Raw genomic sequence first — 16879 nt, 5'->3', positions numbered from 1 at the left:
CATCAAAAATAATCCCGAAAAAGGTGCTTGCCTGACGTCAAGGGGCAGGGAGTTCCAGAATGTAGACGCTGCCGTGCTGAAAAATGGATTCCTTACAACTGTGGAACAAACATTATGCAGCCCTCCCATAGGAGAGGAATGTCAGTCATCGCCATGGCTTTGTCCATTGGCTAAAAACTTGGAAAGGCCAGAGCCTGTGAGCTCCTTGCAGAAGACGGGGGAACAGCGCATGCACCTTTTGCCTCATATTTCATGTTCGACAAATGCTAGAAATTTACTCTTTCATTAAAATGAAAGCTGAGAATATGGGGATTATGAATCCTCCTGCAGACAGTCCCATGTCTTCAATGCTGAAGGAGATTGGGGGGAGGGGGTGGAGTGCTCCCTCCTGACACAGATCAGAGGGGTCACAGCGCTTTGAGGAATGTTGATGCAAATATACTTGTATTTCACCTATAAAAAATTACATATATATTTTACTTCTCTCCAACCTGCTTCTCCTCAACACTCCAGCGAATTGCTCCATCACAGCTCACTCACCAGATGGACCCAGTCAGTTCTTAGGCACCCACTTCAGTCCCCAGTTATCTGTGTGTCCCTCTCGGCCACACTGAACAGCCAGGGAAAAGGTGGGGAACGTCTGGTCCTTGAAATGTTATTGGACCCCACCTCCCATCAGCCGGATGACTGGAGGAGGGCTAATGTCATCTCTGCCTTCTAAAAGGGGGAAAAGGAGGAACTAGGGAACTACAGACCAGTCAGCCTGACATCCATCCCTGGGAAAATTCTGGAGCAGCCAGTCTGTAAACAGCTTGAAAACAATACAGTGATTACTACAAGCCAACCTGGATTTATCAAGAACAAATCCTGCCAGATTAATCTTATCCCATTTTTTGATTGGGTAACCTTCCTGGCAGATTGTGGGAATGCTGTGGACATAATATATCTTGACTTCAGCAAAGCTTTTGACAAAGTGCCCTGTGATATTCTGCTTAGCAAGCTAGCTAAATGTTTCCAGTGCCTGCTGAAGACCTTCCTCTTTCAATAAGCCTTTTAAGTAGCAACCTTATCCCAGTCTGTGTCTGTGTTGGAATTGGTTTTTAAGTTGTTTTTAAAGATTTTTTTTAAAAGATTTTAAAAAAGATGTTTTATTTTAATATATTTTCAAGATGTTTTAGAGTGTTTTTAGTGTTTTTGTTTGCCACCCTGGGGCTCCAGCTGCGAGGAAGGGCAGGATATTATTTTAATTAATTAATAAATAACGCAAAACACAAACAATAATGCAAATCCCTAAAAATATTTTTGTAATGCTAATTTTTCTAATTTCTGAAATTAGAGTTTTCAGAGCTCATGATGATTTTGCTTTTAATTCATGTATTTACTGGTGGTTGGACAGTCTAGTAAGAACTTTGCTAGGCTGGTAACTTGTGTAAGTGCATTTGCAAGTGCTCTTTTTTTAAAAAAAGAAGTTTGAACCCCTTTCGCCTCAGTCCAAAAAGGTTGGGGCTTGTACATGGTAGAGAATTTTCCCCCTGCAAACCTTTCGAATCATTGAACAGATGGGATGCCGGGTAACAATTCCTCACAGCCTGCCTTGGGGCTGAGCTTTAGAAAGCAGCAAAGGAGGAGCCTCTCCAATTGCGCCCGGCCTTATGCAATCGCTGAGCAACGCCGCCCCTCCTCGTCCGCTGAGCCCCAGGGCGTTACAAGGGGGCTCTTTGCCCGGCTGGGACAGGAAACGCCAACCCGGGCAGGCCTCGCCGGGACTGCTCCACAGCCGTAGCTCTGTGAGTCTCCCCCCTTCGAACAGGGACCAGACGTGGGTTGTCCCCGCTACACTCCCAGGGGTGCAGCGATGCACCTCCAATTCGCTCTCCAGAAGGGGGAATCTGCCTGGAGAGGACAAGGAGATAAAGGGGGGGGGAGGAAATGGCAGTTTTGTGGGGGGGGAAGGAAGAGTCCCCTCCAAACGCCCCTCTCGGCAGGGGCGTCACTAGGGCGGTGCAGCCGGCACCACTGGGAAGCGGCAGGCGCGGCCAAGGAGGAGAGGGAGACAGAGATCAGGAGCGAGCGCGGCGACTGCCCTCTTCCCTCAGCGCCCGCCCTGCCGCCTCACAGGCTGGCTCCTTCGCACTCCCTCGAGCTAGATTTGCTCTCAAATGAGTGACGAATGTGAGAGCGTGAGAGCGAGCGGCTCCTCAGGTGGAGGAAAAGGTCAACGGAACTCTAATGGTTAATGGACCAAAGGGGTAGGGTAGTGCTTAGACTCCAAAACACTTCCGGTTCCCAAACGAGAGCAGCAATGCGGAAGGGTGCCGGTCCAAAGAAACGCAAGGAGGGGGGATGAAAGAGGTATGACGGCAATGAAACCAGTTCCAGCCTCTGAATGAGGACCGGAAGGCTGCATGTCTTCCACTGCTTTTCTGAGTCTCTGGTTGGTCGTTGCACCTCCCTGTTCCAGCCTGGTCAGTTTCCTTCGCAAAAAAGGCGGGGAAAGCAGGGACGGAGGAGGGGGAGAATAAACTCCTAGGCTCCACCCTTTTTAAGAACCTGAGGGCTTCTCCGTGCAATCAACTCCAATCCAATGTCATGCAAAACAGAGCCCAAACTCCATTGCTTCCATTGCCTGGTTTTCTTGCAACCTCCAGATTTTTTTGGTGGGGGGGCTGTCCTGGTGCAGAGTAAGCATGGGGCGGGTGGGAACAGAGGCTGCACTTTGGGATGCCAATGAGGGTTGGACTTGATGGCCTTATAGGCCCCTTCCAACTCTACTATTCTACGATTCTATGCCCGCCAACTTGGATGGCTTTCAAAGCGGGTTGCACACGTTTCTAGAGGCTCAATGGCTGCTGACCATAATGGCTCTGTTGCTCCCTCCGCTGTCGGAGGCAGGAAATGTCTCTGAATACCAGTTGCTGGGAATGTCATTTGGGGGTAAGTGTTGCTGTTGCCCTTGAGGCTTTCAGGCTTCCCAGTGGGGCCTCTGGTTGGCCACTGAGGGCATGATGCTGGGCTCTTGGCCTGACCCAGCAGCCAGGCTCCTCTGATGGTATGAGAGGGGTTGGCAACAGACTTTTTGGGGGCTGTGATCCCAGGGCCAGTAATGGCCCCCACGAACACCTGCCTCCAACAAGGCCAAGGCCTACCCTTTCTCTGTCCCTGCTTTGACATCGAGGCTGCTCACCCCCTTCCACCCCCTGGATACACTTCAGCAGCGGACAGATGGTGGATCTTTTGAAGGGGGGCTCACCATTTGGGAACGAAACGAAGCTCATTAGAAGAGAACCTCCTTGGATGCAGAAGGGCCCAGGTTCGATCGCCGACATTTCTGGGAAAGAGCCCATGCCTGGAATCTTGGAGAGCTGCTGCCAGTCAGGGCAGACAATACTGAACTAGATGAACCAATGATCCTCAGTCTAAAGCAGCTTCCTGCGTTTCAAGGTTTTTGTTCTTATGTGCCTTCAAGTCGATTATGACTTATGGCAACCCTATGAATAAGCAACCTCCAGTAACATCTGTTGTAAACCGCCCTGTTCAGACCGTGTAAGTTCAGGTCTGCGACTTCCTTTATGGAATCAATCCATCTCTTGTTTGTTCTTCCTCTTTTTCTACTCCCTTGTTTTTCCCAGCATTATTGTCTTTTCTAGTGAAGCATGTCTTCTTATGTGTCCAAAGTATGAGAACCTCAGTTTCATCATTTTAGCTTCTAGTGATAGCTCTGGTTTAATTTGTTCTAACACCCAATTATTTGTCTTTTTCGCAGTCCATGGTATGCGCAAAGTTCTCCAACACCACATTTCAAATAAGCTGATTTTTCTCTTATCCATTTTTTTCACTGTTCAACTTTCACATCCATACTTAGAGATGGGGAATACCATGGTCTGAATGATCCTGACTGTAGTGTTCAGTGATACATATTCACATGTGAGTTCTCCAATAGCTGCCCTCCCCAGTCCTAGCCTAATTTCTTGACTATTTTCTCCATTTTGGTTAATGACTGTGCCAAGGTATTGATAATCCTTGACAAGTTCAGTGTCCTCATTGTCAACTTTAAAGTGGGGAAGGGCTAAGCTGGGGTTCAGAGAGGGGGGATTTGCTGCTCCCTCCACCTTGCAATCCTGTGCATGTTTACTCAGAAGTAAATCCCACCCTGTTGAATGGGGCTTACCCACTAGGGCTGGCATCAGTTTTGCTGAGACGGCACCTTGGCATTGCACCTGCACTCTTTGCCCACTCACTTCTCCCTGCCTCCCATCACATCTGTGGCTCCCACTGGCCCTCAGAATTATCCCCAGGCCAGCAGAACAGTGAGTGCTTTTCTACCCTATATCTCAGTGGTAGGCTGAGCATGTGCTTTGCGTGCAGAAGGTCCTGGGTTCAATCTTTTGCATGTCCTTGTGAAAGGGGGAAAATGTTCTAGGTTGTTTGTGTGACGATCCCACAGCTGGCTCTGTGTGTGTGTGTGTGCTATTACATTCAGTGATATACGGATATTACAATTTACGAGTAACATTAGTACAAAAAACATTACTAAGGATTCTGTATGGTCTGGTATGGGAGGAGGTCCATGGGGGTGACACCATGAGTTACCACACTGGGTGACCCCAACCCTAGTGATGCCACTGCTCAGCCCCCCATGGCCCTACAACTAAGAAAGGGGGTGGGGTGGGAAAGGGGGGTGACTTTGTGTTCTGATAAAATATTGTAAAAACTCTAAACAAACTAAATAGAACGCACATGGCATAAAAATATAACAAAGGGGGTAGAGGATGAGCATGTGACATTGGTGAACAAAATAGAAAGTGATTGGCGGAAGGGATGTTGCCTCCCCACCCCCAACCCTTCGAGGCATCCTGCTCAGGATGGATTGAATTTGCAAAGGAGTCCCCAAGCAGGTGAAAGAAAAGTGTGATTTGCATCAACATCCCTCAGAGCACTCCCCTCTGATCGTGATGTGCATCAGTCAGGAGACAGCACTCCAGCCCCCCATCTCCTTCTGCACTGAAAACATGGGCTGTCCGTGGGAGGATTCATAATCCCCAGATTCTCCGCTTTCATCTTAATGAAAGAGTAAATTTCTAGCATTTGTGGAACATGAAATATGAGGCAAAAGGTACAAGCGCTGTTCCCGTCTTGTGTAACGGCCACATAATTTTTGTTCCAGTCATAAGGAATCCATTTTTCAGCAGGGCAGCGCCTACACTCTGGAACTCTGCGCCTTGATGTCAGGCAGGCACCTTTGCAGGATTATTTCTGGTGCCTTGCTAAAACAGTTTTGCTTGGGCAAGCTTACCCAACCATGCAATGCTGACATGTATTTTCATAAGCAATTTTATTTTATAATGTAGTTTTAAATGGGTGGTTTTATTTATATCTTGACAGATTTGAAGTTACCTTGTATTTAACTTTTGACATCTGTAGATAATTTTAATGTATATTTCATGCTATCGCTTAGAGGTTTGGACAATAAAGTGGTATACAAACTGTCATTTTAAAAAAAAGAAAAGAAAGCGGATTGTTTGACTTTAAACCTTTTCTGCTGGGCTCCCCTGCTGGAGACGCACGTTCTGCTTCTTCTGGTGTCCTGTAGAAAACAATCCAGGTCTCCCCGAATTTAGCTTAACTGTAACTGAGGGTCATAATCCCCTGAATCTGTTTTATTTGCTTTTATATACTTTATACAGTTGTTTTATTGGTTACAGCTTTTATTTTTGTTTCAATGGTTTTCTTATTGTAAATACTGTACACCTCTTAAGAGATTTTTTAAACGTTAAGTGGTTTAGAAGCGCTTTTAATTAAAACAAAATAAAATGCCAGGGAGTCAGTTAACACAAGCCCTGCAAAATAGCCCAGTGCTGTTATACTCATTTTGCTGGAGGGATGGGAGGGGTTTGAAGCAGTAGCGTACAACAACCCTAAAGTGTAGTCTAGTGTTAGTATCATGGTGTGTGTTTTTTTGAAGAGATGCAGGTGTCCTAATTTTTGAAGGTGGGTTTCTCTATTGGGAAGGCCCACAGTCCATGTTCAATCCCCACCAGCATCTCCAGATAGGGCAAAGAGAACCTCCGACCACTGAAAGGACTCCTCACGTGTATGAAGTCTGTACAGTGCACAGCCATTTATCTTTGCAGCCAGAGTCACCCTTCCCCGCCCCTTCCAAATATCCGCTGGAGAGGAGATCCGGGCGTGACTTGCAGAAGGCTTGTGCAATGCAAAGGATGCAAATGTAACCCACAAATATCTCTACATTAAATAGGAGAATTGCCAGTTCAGTCTTTTCTGAATGGGATTCCCATCCATAGTTGCAGCGACAAGGCAAAACCATAAAGATCAAACTTAAATGTACATTGAAGTAAAAGAAATAATTCTCATATGTGATCAGAACAGATAAGTAACACTAATCCTCTGTAACAGTCTGGTTGCCATTGCTTCTCAGCAGTAAAGGAATTACAATTTCTTCCCCTCCCCCCAGCAATTAACAGGGTTCAACAACAACAAAAGCTCATAGTCCTTTTAGGTTTGTTGCAGGAAATAAGAACTTGTTGCTTGGATCCCAAAAGCAATCAAAGCCGGCCTGCAAATAGCATAGAGTTTGCTGCCCCCATTCCCTCTGCAGTACCATGCTGAAGTTGGTTCCTAGTTCCCAGTTGCCTGAAAGTTCAGAATGCATTCATACTAAAAAAGAAGAAAGGTTCACAGCTACAGCAACTCCAAAGCAAAGTTGCTCAAGGTGGCATACAGACATGGCTCCCTCCCTCCCAATGGTATCTTCACAACAACCCTGTGAGGTAGGTTAGGCTGACCTAACTGGCCTAAGGTTACCTAGTGAGCTTCATGGCCGAAGAGAAATTTGAACCCCGGTCACCCAACTTCAAGTCTAACTCTCTAACCACACTCTTGCTCAGATGTAGGTATAACTCATCTTCTAAAAGTTTGTTTTAGTAAAATCTGGAAATTGCCAGCTTCTCAGTATTTATTTATTTATTATTTATTAATTATATTTCTATACCGCCCCATAGCCGAAGCTCTCTGGGCGGTTCACAACATATAACATCCAATATACAATTTAAAAACATATATTAAACTTAAAAATTATACCAAAAATACCTAAACATAATTAAACATATAAACAACTACAAAACCCAGTACTAAAATATTAAATGTAAAATGCATTAAATCGATTGAATATTAAGACGTTAAGATGTTAAGTAGTGCTCCTTTTGTAACTGTCATCTTAACATTCCACCTCCTTTGCTCAGGGCTTCAGGGATAGGCTTCTCCTTGTTGACAAACACCCTAATTTGAAACAACAGCTTATCTGCAATGATGATCCACTCAACAGAGAAACAGAGAACACGATCAAACCCTGCAACAAGCACAGAAGTCAACTCTGTCCCCGCGTCTACACAGGCTAAAAGACTAGTGGGCCTATAATAATACCTTTCCTTTACCATCAGGTCCCAGGGCAGGTTGCAATCTAGTAACATTAGCCACAAGGTTTAGTGACTTGCATCTGCCCAAATAGTATAAGCTAATATGAGACAGGAATACCCTTCTTCGTATTAAAGAGGCAAAACAGGCCAGTCAGTAATGAACCTTGCTTACTGTTTATGTTAGAGTCCATGTCAACAGCTTCTAGGGGAAGGGATAATGTCCAGGGACACAGTCTGAAGGTAGGGCCATCATGCAGCCACTTCATCTGATACAAAGTAATGCTTTTGCTATGACAAAAGTTCTTTCCACACCTCATACATTTTTGTTTCCTTCCCTGTGTGGGTTCTTTGGTGTGTAGTAAGATGTTACTCCAGACACTTATATGGTTTCTCTCCTGTATGGGTTCTTTGATGTAAAGTAAGACTTTCACTACGACTGAAACTCTTTCCACACTCCAGACACTTATAAGGTTTCTCCCCTGTGTGGGTTCTCTGATGTGAAGTAAGGTGGTGCCTCCAACTGAAACTTTCCCCACACTGTAGGCATATATATGGTTTCTCTCCTGTGTGGGTTCTTTGATGTGAAGTAAAACTTCCACTATGACTGAAACTCTTTCCACACTCCAGACACTTATATGGCTTCTCTCCTGTGTGGGTTCTTTGATGTGAAGTAAGACTTTCACTACGACTGAAACTCTTTCCACACACCAGACACTTATATGGCTTCTCTCCAGTGTGGGTTCTTTGATGTGAAGTAAGGCTGTGGCTCCAACTGAAACTTTTCCCACACTCTGTGCATGTATATGGTTTTTCTCCTGTGTGGGTTCTTTGATGGGAGGAAAGGTTTCTACTATCACTGAAGCTCTTTCCACATTGCATGCATTCATATGGTTTCTCTCCTGTGTGGGTTCGTTGATGCAAAGTAAGTTTAGATTTCACACTAAAACTCTTTCCACACTCTAAACATTTGTATGGTTTCTCTCCTGTGTGGGTTCTTTCATGTTTAGTTAACTCTCCTCTACTTCTGAAGTTTTTTCCACATTCCATACATTTATACGGCTTCTCCCCTGTGTGAATTCTTTGATGTAAAGTAAGGCTTCCACTATCACTGAAACTCTTTCCACACTCCATGCATACATATGGTTTCTCTCCTGTGTGGGTTCTATGATGCAAAGTAAGTTTGCCGCTTCCTTTAAAGGTCTTTCCACATTCCATACATTTATATGGTTTCTCTCCTGTGTGGGTTCTTTGATGTGAAGTAAGAGTTCCACTCTGACTGAAACTCTTTCCACACTCCAGACACTTATATGGCTTCTCCCCTGTGTGGGTTCTGTGATGTGAAGTAAGGCTTTGGCTCCGACTGAAACTTTTTCCACACTCTATGCATATATATGGTTTCTCTCCTGTGTGGATTCTTTGATGGGAGGAAAGTGTTCCACTATCGCTGAAGCTCTTTCCACACTCTATGCATTCATATGGTTTTTCTTCTGTGTGGGTTCTTTCATGTTTAGTTAAACCTCCTCTATATCTGAAGCTTTTTCCACACTCCATACATTCATACTTCTGCCCTGTGTGGGTTCTTTCATGTTTAGTTAACTCTCCTCTACTTCTGAAGTTTTTTCCACATTCCATACATTCATATGGTTTCTCCCCTGTGTGGATTCTTTGATGTAAAGTAAGGCTTCCATTATCAATGAAACTCTTTCCGCACTCCATGCATACATATGGTTTCTCTCCTGTGTGGGTTCTATGATGCAAAGTAAGTTTGCCGCTTCCTTTAAAGGTCTTTCCACATTCCATACATTTATATGGTTTCTCTCCTGTGTGGGTTCTTTGATGTGAAGTAAGAGTTCCACTCTGACTGAAACTCTTTCCACACTCCAGACACTTATATGGCTTCTCCCCTGTGTGAGTTCTGTGATGTGAAGTAAGGTGTTCACTCCGACTGAAACTTTTTCCACACTCTATGCATATATATGGTTTCTCTCCTGTGTGGATTCTTTGATGGGAGGAAAGTGTTCCACTATCGCTGAAGCTCTTTCCACACTCTATGCATTCATATGGTTTTTCTTCGGTGTGGGTTCTTTCATGTTTAGTTAAACCTCCTCTATATCTGAAGCTTTTTCCACACTCCATACATTCATACTTCTGCCCTGTGTGGGTTCTTTGATGTAAAGTAAGGCTTCCGTTATCAATGAAACTCTTTCCACACTCCATGCATACATATGGTTTCTCTCCTGTGTGGGTTCTGTGATGTAAATTAAGTTTGCAGCTTGCACTAAAGGTCTTCCCGCATTCCATACATTTATATGGTTTCTCTCCTGTGTGGGTTCTTTGATGTGAAGTAAGACTTCCAGTATGGCTGAAACACTTTCCACACTCCAGACACTTATATGGCTTCTCCCCTGTGTGAGTTCTGTGATGTGAAGTAAGGTGTTCACTCCGACTGAAACATTTCACACACTCTATGCATTCATACCGTTTTTCGCATGTGTGGATTCTTTGATGTAAAGTAAGCTTATTTCTCCTCTGCATGAGTAGTTTTATGTTGAGTAAGGTGGCCCTTCTGACTGAAGCTTTTTCCACACTCCATGCACTCATATTGTTTCTCCTCTGTGTGGGTTCTTTGATTCAAAGTACGGTGACAGCTCCCACTGAACCTCTTTCCACAGTCCATGCGCTCATATGCTTTCTGTTCTATATGGGTTCTTTTATGTGAAGTAAGGTGGTGACAGTCTGAAACACTTTCCACACTCCATGTATTCATATGGTTTCTCCCACCTGTAGGTTCCCCAATTTTATTTTGGCTTACTTTTTAATAGTTTCTCCACACTGGACACTTTCCTTTCCTTTGTGATCTTCCTATGGGATCAAGAGTTCATCAATAACAGCATCCTGCAAAGTACAAGATTTCTTCTTTCTTTGGTTTACCATCTGCCTTTTAAGTTCCCTTTGATTCCCAGATGTCTCTTTTCCCACTTTCTGCTTTCTTGTTTCCAAAGACACTACAAAGGGATCCATATAATGCTTCTTCTCCTGCCCTTCACCTGTTTGGGCAAACAAAGAAAAAGAAAAACCTGTTAGGAGTTCAAGGCAGAGACAAAGGATTGGATCAAGGATCAAATACAATGAGCTGCTTCTCTACATTCAAATATCCAGGAGGTTATATGATGGAAAGGAAATTTGGTAATGGCCCAAAGAGTAGGTGGTGAGATACAAAGGCAGTCGTGGCCCAAGACCAGTGCTACACAGGTTTGTGGTGGTGTGATGTACTGGGAGGGAATTGCTCACCACCATACCCATTCATGTCTATATTTTGCCTGCAACTTCTGAATCTAGTCTAAGAAGGGCAGGTGGAATACCTGTTCCCTTTATAACCTGTCCTGCAATGAAACAATTCTCTCTGATTTAGACATCAACAAAGGGCAAAATCAGGATGTGGGGGAAGCTGCCCATTGACCCAACAGGGCCAAATGCAAAAGTGAGGTCCAAAAGTTGCAGGCAGGGAAAAGTTCCGGAGTAGGAAAGAGGGATGAGAGCAGGCCAAAGGCAAGTGTCATAATGCAAGGCTCCAGGAAAGGAAAGGGAGGTAAAGTTTAGGCAATGTCCTCCAAAGTGAGATGCGTTTCTTGGATTGAGGAGTCAGCTCTGAGGCCAGGCATTTAACAGTGAAGTAGTGACAGGAACTGGTGCTTGGGATAAGCTGAATGAGTGCTGTGGTAGGCTGGTGCCTTTCAAGCCTACAGCTCTGTCTGCCAGGATTGCATCGCAAACATGCATTTATTTATCGAGGGATTTATAATCAGCCTCAAAGAGGGTGAAGTTTATTTATTTATTAGATTTGTTAGATGCCCATCTGGCAGAGGTTAATCTGCCACTCTGGGTGACGTACAACAAAATACAATACAATCTATGTAAAAACAATTCAAAAAGCAAACAGTATAAAATTTAAAAACTGAATAAACCCCCACGGAACTGCCCTCTGCCACCCTAACCCCCTTCCCAAGCCTGGTTAAAGAGCCAGCTTTTCAAGGCCCGATGAAAGCATAACAAGGAAGTTCCAGCCAGTCAACATCAGGACTTCCAGCTCTTCATCAATCCAACAGGATCAGAGGCAGGTGCCATCATCCAAAATTCTGGACAGGCAAAGGGAGACAAAGTTTAGTCGCTGTCCTTACAGGCGAGATGCATTTTTGGGACTAAGGAGCCACCTCCCAGGCCAGGGCTTGAGATGTAAGTGTCTAACTGCTGATGCTACAATACCCGGAGCCAAGATGGGCGAACTGAAGTGCTTGGTCTTACAGGACAGCACTGATATATTGGGCGTAATGAAAACCTTATCCTATGGAAAGAAGCAGTGGGACACTTATCTCTGGATATAAACTCTCTAGGAAGGAGAAGGAAGGATGCCCTGTTGCTCTGTATGTGAACGAGGGCATCGAGTCCAACATGCCAGAAATCCCAAAAGAGGCAGATTCCGGGACAGGATAGTTGTGAGTATCTGCCTCTGTGGCAAATATTTCCCCTTCTACACAACTTGTCTTGGCTGGGCTCAGGGTGAATGGATCAGGCTCCAGAGCTGATACTCATGTCAATCGTGTCCGTAATTTCCCTCAACCCAAGGTAGCCCAATTAAACCTATTACACTGGGAAGAAAAGGCATCGTTTGTCTCTCTGTGATACCCTCCTTAGAATGACAAGTGATGGACACCAGATCCACATTCCTGGCCCATCATTTCCTAATGCAGCTGTGTCTACTGCCATAAAACTCAATCTTCTCTCGAGGACATGGCCTTGGATTGATTAACATCAATTACAAGCAATAAGATCGCACTTACAATATAGCCACAAAATATGCCTGTTTTAAATTGCTAATCGGTTCCAACTAGTTGAGTAACTTAGTTTTCACAAAAATAAGTTGTACCAGAATTCCTAATTGTCCATTTTCAGTATGCTCAGATGCACACTAAATATGCTCCCATGTCCAAGATACTTAATTCACTAATTGGCAACAAAACAAAACAAAACAACCCTTGCCACCACTCACAGTATGCTCAGAGGCACGTTACCAAATTCTTCCAAGCTACACAGGAAGTGGATTGGACTGTGAAAGACCAACCTAAATTGTGTTTGCATTTTTACAAATTTGTAGGGCAGTACAATATCTCAGAGAGGAGGTCAGGCCTCCTGCTCCCCCTGGTGCATTCACTGTAGCTGCCCAATTACCCGGCTTTTTAAAGTTTGATAGAAATATCTGTTGGCTATGGGTACATTCTCAAACTGCAATTTTTTTTTGCTGGTTGGTGAATTTGTCTGCTTTTTATTCCATGAGGTAAGAAATGGGATCCTGTGCAAGTTACTGAGAATGGGCTGATGATTTGCATGCTTATTGAGTTCAGTGGGATTTACTCCCCTGTAATCATGCTTACGATAGGTGAAACTGACTATGGGGGAGGGGATGAGGAGGAAGGGGAAAAGAGTATATGAAAAAGGAAATGTAACAATGGGCGACTTCAACTAACCTCACATTGACTGGCTACATGCGCGTTGCTGTCACAATCAAGAGGTGATATTTCTACATAAGCTAAATAACGGTGCCCTAGAACAGGTAGTCATGGAACTGACCATAGGGGCAGCCACTGTGGACTTTGTCAAGAAAATGTGTTCATTTGGCCTCAAAACATGGCTTTGCCATGAAGAATTGTGGGTAACATGTTACTACTGGAATGCAGCCTTATGGGTAACATCTTTTCCCTTTCTAGACGAGCCAGGATTAAGATACCTGCATGCACTCAAAGTCCTTAGCCTTAGCTAGCTGTGGGAGCGCACCTATGAGAAGGCGGGAAAAGGCGCTGGAATATTCCATCTTCCAGGAAGCTCCTGATTGACTGATTGGATTTTAGGCCTTCAGCTGTTGCTGCCAGGCCTCTTCTTATTTTAAGCTCTGGTTGCATTTCTTAATGTTAGGAAGTTAGTTTCTTAATTTTCATCACGTGCTTCAATTTGCAACCGCCCTTTGATCTTTATTAGAGAGTTCTACCTGTGCCTTGTGGGTGTTGTGGGTTTCAGGATTTTTCATGCTGCTCTTATATGCACTTATATTTTTAATAAAGCGACCTCATATTGACTGGTGTGTGTTCTTTTGTAAGCCTTGTTGAGTGAAACCAGCACCTTGGCCTTTGGGTTATTTCCTACTGTTTAGCTTTTTTGCTCAGGCTGCAAGAAGCACAGTCTGGTCTTTAGCTCTTGTGTCTTTGAAATCCCAATGACGTTCTTTTAACTTAAGGTGTTAAGCTGGCCCAGACTGGCAGACAAAGGGGTGGTAGCAACATGGCCTACCTGACAGGGTTGGCTTTAATTATTTACCAGCCCTGGTGAATTTGGTGACTACAAGGTTGGTTTGGGGGTTTCAAGGATTTTGGGACACAGTGATCACGACAGACTCAGGATTAAGTGGCTCCCGGGAGAGAGAGACAAAAGTGTTGTCAAACCGACTGGGAACAGTGACCACAGTACTATCAAATTAAGTCTTCTGCTCACTGGTATAGTGGAGAAGGCAGAAGTCTTCCCCTCACAGCAACGGGATGAGAAGACCCAGCATAGAGAGAAACTGCTCTTGTACCTTCAGCCCTTGCCAGGCCAGAAGACGGTGACACAGGAAGGCTCAGGATGGGCAGGGCAGACTTACCGGCCACAGCCTTCCTCTCTGGCTCCATCCTTCCCAGGAACTAATGAGAACAACATGACTTCAAACCTTACTCATAGAAGCCACATTCCCACAGATCCCCAGCAAGACATCTTTCTACAGAGTCCTTTCACCTAGATCCAGCACAGCCCTCTCCTACTTGGACAGACACCTGGTCACCTCTTCAAAGGACACCAAGCTGGGGGGAGGGGAAGAGAGAGAGGGAAGATTTGGGGAGAAGATATGGGTGACTTAGCAACTTTAACATATATAAAAATCTCAGCCAGAGCAGTAGAAAACCTCTAAACAAGGGCCCCCTAAATGTCACCAAGTGCTGCCTCCTTACCTACAGCCCACTGCATTTCTCCTCCTCCTGGCCTGACAAGGGGGACTCAGACCAGATGTCTGAAAAGGGCCCAGAGAACTTCTGCCTTCTCCATGGTCTACAGCTGGATTCTTGGTTTGGGATTCAAGACAGTGCCGGAGGAGCGTCCTGTGACGCCCACAAGGTGGCGCCGTGCCTTCTCAGGGGGGCAGCGGTGGCCGATCTGGGGTGCCCCTTTCCGTGAGCCTCGGTGAAGGACCTCGGGGTGTCCCCAGGACCCCTCCCTACAGGAGCCGGGGCTTAGCCTGCTCTCCGGGGGGGGCAGTTCCTCCCCTCTCCGTCGGGCTGGAGCCCGGCCTGGCCGTCAGCCGGGAGGAGGGCGCCGCTCGCCCCACACGCACGTCGCGACTCCCGGGCCAGAAGTAGCCCGGCCTGGAGGCGCCTCTCCGCGCCCAGCGCTGCCTTGTTCCTCCGCGCACAGGAGAAGGCCTCGCTGCCCGCCTGGGATGGCGGCAACCCACCCCGGGGACCGCATGGTGGATTGGCAGAAAGTAACCATGGAAATGAATGAATGGCCCGGAGGTCAGCGGAGAAGCCCCTCCGGGGAAGAAGGGGGCTTTCGCGGTTCATTCCCTCCAGCCTCTGCCTGCAGCCATTTACCCCCCCCAAAGGAGGCTGCTTTGTCTCCCCCCCCCACTAGACAGAACTCAGAGAGGGGAGGGCGGGAGGAGCCTGCAAGTTGAGCGGGGGGGGGAATCAGTTGGAGAGCAGCGGGGCGATTCTTGGTGAGGGGGATCTCTTCCTTCTTGGGGGAGCTCTTTTTCCTCCTCCCCATCACGAGGCCGGAGGGAGTTGCTCTCCACGGGAGAGGGAGATTTAAACAGGATTGTGCAATGCAAAACTAGCTGTTCGGCCCCCGCACCGAGTTTTTCTCCCTCTCTCGGCCGGAGTGCATGCATTCCCAGAGGGGCGTTTGGGAGGGGGCTCTTCCTCCCCCCAAAAAGAGGCAAATTAACCCCTCTTACCTGTTTGTCCTCTCCAGGCACCAGCTTCCCCTTTGCCCGGGAATCTGACCACGCGAGTTTCCCCTTCCTGGAGAACTGCCAGAACTCCGCCCCTCGGAATATCTCCCGCCTCTGAAGAAACCCCCCTCCTCTTCCTCCCTCTCTCTCCCTCCCTCCCTTTCTTTAAGCTGCGCTGATGGCCCTTCGGAACCTGTTCCAGCGACACTTCGGGTTCCGTTTCGAAGGCAGAGAACCATACAGCTACGGCGGTAGAGCACACCTTCAGCATGACCGGACTGCTTCCTGCACGTGTCGGAGCCGGAGGAGGAGCCCCTTGGTCGTCTCCGCGGGCTCAGGGACAGAGGAGCGCCGTCCTTCCTAGGAGCTACTACGAGGCTGTGTGCGGTTGCCCGGGCTCCTCTTTTTCTGCTTTCTAACCCTAAACTCTCAAGGCCGATCCTGAAGGAAAACAAACGCCCCTGCCGGTGGATTGGTTGCAGCAGAGGGGAAATTGAATCGGAGCTTCCTTAAAACATCCCTTTGATAATTGAGCTGCACTTCACCACAGAAGTTTAACAAATTATGCAAGGCATGAAGTAGGCGGACAAAGAAGTTTTCCTCCCTCTCTCATAATTGGAGTAAAGCACCAAGACATGTTACAAGTGACCTGAACCAGGGAGAGGGGACAGAAAGGCAATCTATTCTTCCCTCTGCTGAGTCCTCCTCTAGTGTTGCTTTTGCAGCTTTTGCTCCTCCCCTGCCTCCCTTTTCTTCCTTTGTTCTCAGTAACGGCTCCTTGAGCGCAGGCCGCATGGCCCCTTCATCATGTATGACTTTACCTCTTCGTAGTAATAAACCTTACCTTTGTCTGTTTTTTCCACTACCAGCCTTAACTGGCCAGTTATTCTTCACTCAGCTGCAATATATACCTACCAAAGATTCTTAATAATTACACTAGACGTCCCGGGCATCCAATGAAGCTGAATATCGGAAGATTCGGGACAGACAAATTAAAGCACTTCTCCACATAGTGCAGAGTTTAACTATGTTTTCCTCATATTGTGCACAGCACCTGCTTGAAGGCCAAGAATGGACGTGCATCCGTTCAGAATGCAGGTGGAAGGACTGGTAAAAAAGAGTGAAAGGCAATGCCAAGAAGATCAAATCAAGGACAGTTCCAGGTGTCTGGCGGCCCTTGGGCATCCCATAGTGGAAGTCGATAATCCCAGCAAATGGCACGCCAGCTCAGGATGCCCCACTGACTTCAATGGACTCACAGGTGAAGTCTGTGCAGGACTGCAAATTAAGTGATATCTCTGAGTTAAATTGGGTTCCTTTCTCATCAGGACTTTGACATATCAGTCAATATTAGTCTTAAGAACGTAAGAAGAGTCCAGCACCCTGTTCTCACGGTGGCCACCGAGATGCCCTG

The 16879-nt window shown here is 46.2% G+C and overlaps 1 protein-coding gene across 1 annotated transcript; it reads right to left on the bottom strand.

The window, feature by feature from the left end:
* Positions 1-7112: 7112 nt before the first annotated feature.
* Positions 7113-15562, bottom strand: LOC133381785 (zinc finger protein 850-like). Its single transcript, XM_061621246.1, has 2 exons — positions 15469-15562; positions 7113-10480 (listed from the first exon to the last, which is right to left on the bottom strand). Exon 2 carries the CDS (start codon positions 10032-10034, stop codon positions 7800-7802), a length of 2235 nt encoding a protein of 744 aa, XP_061477230.1. The 5' UTR covers positions 10035-10480; positions 15469-15562; the 3' UTR covers positions 7113-7799.
* Between the last annotated feature and the right edge of the window lie 1317 nt (positions 15563-16879).

The sequence above is a fragment of the Rhineura floridana genome, chromosome 3 (assembly GCF_030035675.1).
Source record: "Rhineura floridana isolate rRhiFlo1 chromosome 3, rRhiFlo1.hap2, whole genome shotgun sequence".
Classification (NCBI taxonomy): Eukaryota; Metazoa; Chordata; class Lepidosauria; order Squamata; family Rhineuridae; genus Rhineura; species Rhineura floridana.
The sequence above is the reverse complement of the archived record's forward strand: the minus strand, read 5'-3'. Positions and strand labels throughout refer to the sequence as shown.